The 7,274-nt window shown below is 34.9% G+C and overlaps 1 protein-coding gene across 1 annotated transcript; it reads left to right on the forward strand.

The window, feature by feature from the left end:
• The first annotated feature begins 1,233 nt into the window (after nucleotides 1–1,233).
• On the forward strand, nucleotides 1,234–6,626 carry LOC116417272. Its single transcript, XM_031929724.1, has 4 exons — nucleotides 1,234–1,387; nucleotides 1,470–1,721; nucleotides 1,803–1,983; nucleotides 6,514–6,626. Exons 1-3 carry the CDS (start codon nucleotides 1,234–1,236, stop codon nucleotides 1,829–1,831), a joined length of 435 nt encoding a protein of 144 aa, XP_031785584.1. The 3' UTR covers nucleotides 1,832–1,983; nucleotides 6,514–6,626.
• Nucleotides 6,627–7,274: the final 648 nt, after the last annotated feature.

Consider the following 7,274-nt stretch of genomic DNA (forward strand, 5'->3'; position numbering starts at 1 on the left):
ATTTAGCTGATGATGTGGAAAATTTTGGATACTCGCTAACTGAATTGAGTACTTTCCCTTTTGAATCATATCTGGGAAGCATAAGTGCAGTGAAAAGATCTTCAACTCAAATAGTTGCTCAATATTGTCAAGGGCTTTAAGAAAAAGAGAGGGTTACCCAACCTTACCTTACATCTACTATAAAGCTCAATCAGTTTGAATTGGAAACAAATACAGTTATCTTCTGCTCTTAATTACAGCTACTAATTACTAAAAAAAAGTTTAAAAATATATTTGTGCAGTTCAACTACAGCTTACTAGGTTAAAGAATTCATTGAATTAAAAAAGATTATGATTAGAAATTTTCCAATATAAATTACAGTAGCTAACCTCAAAAGTGACATTTAAATTTTGAATAAATACATTAATTCTTTGTTTTGCTTATTTTTAGGATGAGTGAGAGCGAGAGTGAAGAGAAATGTCAGTATAGTCTGAGAAAGTATGCAATGATACGCTTTATACATAGAGGAAGGAAAAGGCGACCTTAACCTTTTACACAAATTGGTAATTGCAGACGTAGAAGCTCCAGAGGACTGGTCAACTTTTTCTGTCAAGATAGTTGGAAGAGCAAGTAAGTCCAAAATTTTGAAGTATTTTAGTACTTATTGTATTAACTAATTATTTTTCTTACTTAGACACGTACAAGGAGGTTTTAAAGAAGCTCAAGAAATTAGAAACCAAGGATCATGTTTTAACGCTAGAATCTGAAGACAGTGCTTCAGAAGCACAAAGACAGCTAACTTTAGCTGTAAAGCGTCAGAAGCTGCAAATGGAAGCTGAAAAGTTTAACGATGAATTAGCATCCCCAGATGAACCTAATGCTGAACCATTACATGTTCCGGAGAAGTCTGGATTGGATGTCGAAGTTGAATGCCAAAATGAAGAACTTACTAGTCCTACCGCATCTAAAATAAAATCTTCAGCATCAGGTAATAAGAATCAGTAATATTTATTATTAATTAATGATGTTGGAACTTAACAATTTTTGATTCTCTGTGTCATTTTTTCAGATAATGCACCATAGGAAGAGCTTGTATAAACAAGCATCAATAAAGGGACCAAAGTATCAAAAGTATCGGCTTCTTCTACAAGTCAATGCAAAGGTCTGAAGGTGAATTAGCTTGATAATCCAATCTCTGGTACATCTGGATCTGTTACTCTACCAAGTAATAGTAAATAATAATTCATGTATACATGTATAAAAGTGTGCATGCCTGTGCGTATGTAAGAATATTCAATTTCTTTCTATTTTTCATTACAACTCTTGTAGACAGTGTACCCGTAAGCTTTGAGCTGAACCAAATTTTGGATGCTCCAATTTTCTATGGCAACGTTGAATGCAAGACACGTAAGTAATATTCTACACATTTATTAAATGACCTTTGAAAGTCATTATTTATTATGTACATGAGCATTAATATTAATTTCAGCTTTCAAGGCTGCTATTATGAGGCTGGATCAGTTAGCTGCGGACATGATCGAGGTCAAGCAAGAAGTGATTTCCTTAAAGGGTAATCAAGCTGCTGTAACTAACTTTTTGGCTGATAAAAAGGTAGTTGTCAAGAGTACAGCAGACTTCGAAGGAAAGTATCAGACCACAATACCTTTAGCTCGGTATGAAGATTTCCAAGCTGTCGAAGAAAAATTGAAGACAGATGGTCTGTTTAAAAAAGATGTGATACGTATGCATTTTTTAGTAATACATACATAATATGATTTAAATTGAGATAGTTAAGTACAATATTCTACTATATTTTTTTTAGTATTTAGAGCTCAAGTCTCATGTTCATAAAGTAGAGTGCAATGTGAATTAATCCATTGTGAAGATGATGAAGAAATGTTCCACAAAGGATTTGGCAATGAAATTTACTGCAATCAGATCATCAGCAAAAAATAAGGAAAAAATGAAGTTCAGACCAACTGAGCTCTGTGCGATGATGGAAGGTAACGTATTTTATTGATTTTGAATACATAACAAACAGAAATAAATATTTAATCTAAAAAAAATTAACTTTTAAAAAAGTAAAAGGTTAGGCGAGTTTGATATATTCCGCAACGAAATAACATATAAAAAAGAACTGAGATCAATCAACCAAAGTCAATTTGTTTATTGGTGAACAACTAAAATTTTCTTTTCATGTATTAGAACGTCATAAAAACACCATAAGTACAATGAAACAGTCATGGCAAGTTACGTTGTAAGTATCTTGAGAGTTGTTCCTAATTGATCATTACATAACTTAACTTTAAGTTAAGTAAGCTCATTATTGGGCGAACAAAATGTTATTGCTTCATTATGGTTAAATATAATAAACTTGACTTTGGTTGATTGATCTCAGTTCTTTTTTATCTGTTATTTCGTTGCGGAATATATCAAACTCGCCTAACCTTTTACTTTTTTATAAGTTAAATTTTTTTTAGAGATTTTAGTCCATTTTAGTAATTTCTTTTTAGTATTTTATATTTCTCTTAAAAATAAAATATAAGCATCTTTAGCGCCTTTCGACCATGGCTTTTTTGTAACATTATTATCACTATGAAATGAAATCACTGATCGTTCTGATACACTACCCTCGAATGATTTCAAACCAAAAACTACGGAGCGCACCACCTAGACCTCGTCATCGGCCACCCTGTATACCTAAACACCGCCCTCGAATTATTTCTACGCCTAGATACAAAAAACCACGGAGCGCACCACCTAGACCTCGTAATCGGCCACCCTGTACACCTAGACACCGCCCTCGAATTATTTCTACACCTAGACACTAAAAACTACATGTGAGCGACCATGCAGAAAACCGATGAGAAAGCAATATCCATCTGTATATAGCTGTGCGGACAACTTCACGGTCCTAACGCTTGTTGCGGCTAACTTAACGGTCCTAACATTTTTTTATTTGATTTGAGCATTTTGTGAATGACACACTCGTGTATTATATCAAAGGAAGCTATTTTTATCAATATTTTTGTTAAAAATCATAATTTGGCATAAAAAACATGATATAAGTCAAAATATATTACAGACAACAAAGAAACGCATTTATTTCTTTGTAATGAAAAATGCGAACCCCAACATAGAAGTAAATAGTAGCGCGGGCGCCGCGGCTTCGTCTGCTTCTCAAACTCGCCTTCGTGGCACTGCCGCGCCACTTGATTTTTATTTTTGCAAAACTTAGAAAATATATGGATATCAATACACTTATGAAAATCTATTATTTCATAGTATAACAAGTCACGGTATAATAGCATGGGGAGGTGCGTACAAAACCACGATAAGTCCATTACAAAATATTCAAACTAAGTTATTAAAAACTATTAACACAAATCACTTTTCAATGAACAATCCTTTAAATATCAAACAAACGTTCATACTGGAGTCAGTTATATATCATTATGATAAACTTAAAAATATTTACACACTAAGTGAGTCAAAGACGTTAAAGTGTTTAAATAAAAGTAGAGAAATTATTAAGAAAGATATTAAGAAATTTATAAAATCCAAGTAAAATCCAAGTATATATTCATAGTGAACTACACTTAATTTTTGTTATAAATATTGGGTATAATTTATTGGGATATTAGTTTGTTTTAGTTTTAAGTTTTTATTTTTAAGTTAGTTTGTTAAGATACTAGCCTGTGTACAGGTAACAGCGTTTACTTCTTTAGGATTTACTTTATTTTCTGTTTTAAATGAATAAAAAAATCTACCGATATTTTCTCCAGAAATCATGTCTGATTTATCGGGGTTTTTATGTAGATTCAAACCTGATAACCGGCTAGATTTAAAAAATCTCGGTAGCTTTCAGGTACTTTTTCGGCAACGCTGCTACCAGGGTTGCTTTAACTCTTAATTGTATAAAACTGTCGATTTAGAATTCACTCAAATTTCACATAACGTTAGGTAAACAACTAACGAATAATTCAAGTGCTTGTAAAAAATTGTTTGGAGCTTGTGAACGTAGTAATAAACAAATGAAAGTTCAAAAATGTACGCTTATCATCAAAAAATGAGTCAAATCAGCTTCTGTCTGAAACTTTTTATTCGTAATTATGATAAATAGAATCGCTTAATTCGAATGTATAATCATTATTTGTTGTATCTTGACTTATGCGATCTCTATTATTAAGTATATCCCACAATAATTAAGAAATAAAAAATGGACTTTGTTTTGACTAGCTACCTACCGGTAGTACTACCTCAAGGAACTGGCCAGTCCGTTGCTAATTATAAATGGACTGGCCAAAAACTGTGTAACGTTTCTACCAGGGTTATGGTGTATAACAAAAGAACAAGTAGCCTGTGATAAAACACATTTTTTTCATTTATCGGAATAAACATAACCTTAAATCTATTATTTTTAAAATACTTCTTGTATCATACACTAATTGCGAAGAAGCTTGCGGATATTAATCGATTTCCAAATGGCTTACATATTATTACTCTTAATAAATGCGCAAAAAAATCGATTCATTACCGGTCGAAATACGGACCCATTTTTCGCCTTCATTAATACGAGGTGTTCACTAGCTTTAAACTGATATCGATTTTTACCAGCGAATAAGTCTTTTGATTGGTTTATATAATGTGCATGCGTTTGGTCAAGAAGTTTAAATGTCTTGTGAGTAAAATATTGGTATACGCATCAATTGGAATGGAAATGCCCCAACGAGAATTTTTGAATAGTGACGTGGTTAGTGAGAATCCACGAGAATCTTTCACTTTTTCTTCCAATTTACACAGCGATTACACAAAGCCGCGCGCGCGCACGTTATAAGCTTCAAGCCGAAGAAAGCTTTCCGTGCATAGCGGGCCGCGCGTTTAAACGATACGAAAACCTAAGTCGTTGTTTGTCATGCAATTAGTAAGTCTGAAGTCAGAATAAAAGATTTAATGGATTTGCTTAGCCGGATATTGTTGAAAGCTTAACCGCGGGCGCGCGCATCGCTTCTCTTTTAAGAAGAGAGTAAAAAGGTCCGACACTCGGCAAGGAATCCGAGTTATGGTTTTATACGTTGCTTATCTTGCCGTGAAACCTTTTTTATTTTACGGCTACTACTACGCACGGGCCTCGAGCCCAGTCATCGTATCTCCCGGGATAATGCCCGCGTTACTCCAAAAAAGCCAAGCGACTCCTTCGGACGGTTGCCGCTCGATTTTACGACGTGTCAGTGTCGGCAGCCTTTGATTTAATTAACCGTTTTCGAGCCCGAAAGAGAGAAAGAGAGAGAGAGAGAGAGAGAGAGAGAGAGAGAGAGAGAGAGCCGTAGCACTGCTTCGTTCGCACAGTACATCATCTTTTACCTGACGCGACCGGCGACGATATTATCCTGAGCATTTTTCCGCTCTACAATGACATGACAGCTGTGAATTTCGGAAGAGATTCCATGTATATCCTTCGAGTATCGCTCCTTGCTAATTCGATCTTTTTTCCTCTTTCTCCGTGGCTCAGACTCTTTTTAGAGTTAATTATAAGATAGCCTCGAAATAGTCTAAGAAGCTTTTTATCTTTTATTGCCCTCGACATTTTGATGGATGAACCGAGAACTGGACTTTGCTGCTGCTGTTGCTTGGGCAAGTCTCCTTCTCCTTCTGCGCTCATCAATTATAGCATGAGGTAAGCGCGCGAAAAGGAGATTTTTAAAATGGATCGTTTACTCGCGATCCGGGAGATTCGTGAAACAGATTTTCTAACACCAGATACGTGCTCATTAGTCCCTAATATCTCTATTTTGTGGCAAGAAAATATGCTAAATTCTTGACCTACGATGACTTTGCATTTAATGAAAGACAATTAACAAATATTCTCCTTTGAACTTTTACTCGCCAAACAAACCCTCGTAACTACTTCTTACCTTGATTGACGCCTCGGCAGACAAGTCACAAGAAGGGAGAATCAGGATTAATCAATTATGGATCCTTGAAGCGCCCTAAAAATCGAAAGTTGTGCCTTGGCGCAGCACAAGAAAGAGGAAGCACGAGGCAAAGGTGTACCGCCGTTCGATGCCACCCGTGTGACGAAGCTAAACCCTTTGAGAAGCGTGCCGTATAGGACGTCTGGCTCGTTGATACCTAAAAAGTCTGCGCCGACTCGATTGCGTAAAAAGAGACCAAACCGGAAATAGCCAAGAACCGAACGGTTAAGAAAAATATAAATATTTAAGCAAAAACGTTTCAAAAACTTATGTATTTATTTTTATTATTTTCATAAGATAAAAAACTTTTAAGAGCGAACTGCGGATAATAGTTATAATGGCACGACAATTTTGAATTTTTAAGATATTAAATAGATCTTTGTATACTCGTACAAATATGAGGTTATAACATTCTAACATGTAGACAAAATCGAAAATTTATTCAATTTCAGGAAACTTCTGTTAACATAACTGAACAAATATAATAATAATAAAAAATAATAATAATAATAACAATGATAATAACAATAATAATAATACTATACGTTTTCTTTCCAGATGAGTGCAAACCATATTTATCTGCATCCCGTTTCTAATACGCAGTTCCAAATGAAATTATATTTTTAATTTTTTAATAAACGCACGTCATTATAGCAATCATTAAATTATATTATTCTAGAGTAATCATTGTTACGCTTACTGAATTTTTTACATACTATAGCCTATATGGAACATGGACTCTTGAACTACTTCAACCCCCTACATCATTTCACAGGGGAATTTCATAGAGGGAAAATGTAAAATACGTATCCGCGTAATTACTTTCCTGAAAGAAGTAAAATTTTACAGAACAAAACTGTACGGGTTCCGAGAATCATCTTAGCAAAGCATATCTTAGTACGATTTCTTAATAGGTCTGATAAAGAGATTATATTTTTTGCGAATCATAAAAAAAAAGGGAAATTGTTAAATTGTCAGCATGAACATGGCAAGCAAAAAACCAAAATTGAATTACTTGCAAGAAACCTACTCCTTGTATAAAAGATCAGCAAGACCAGACAAATCTAATATTCCTATAAAAAAAAACACCTCGTCGAGCAGCTAACCATATCAGGTTTGGATCTTATCTAGAGGACGCGTTACGCGTACGTACAGGCGGTGAGAGTGGTATACTCGAAGGTACGCACTGGACTCAACTCGGCACGTAAATTTCAATCATCCCCGCAGCCGCGAGCCGATTTCTTTAGCTGCTCTCTCTCTCTCTCTCTCTCTCTCTCTCTCTCTCTCTCTCTCTCTCTCTCTCTCTCTCTCTCTCCCTC

Source organism: Nasonia vitripennis, chromosome 4 (assembly GCF_009193385.2).
Source record: "Nasonia vitripennis strain AsymCx chromosome 4, Nvit_psr_1.1, whole genome shotgun sequence".
NCBI lineage: Eukaryota > Metazoa > Arthropoda > Insecta > Hymenoptera > Pteromalidae > Nasonia > Nasonia vitripennis.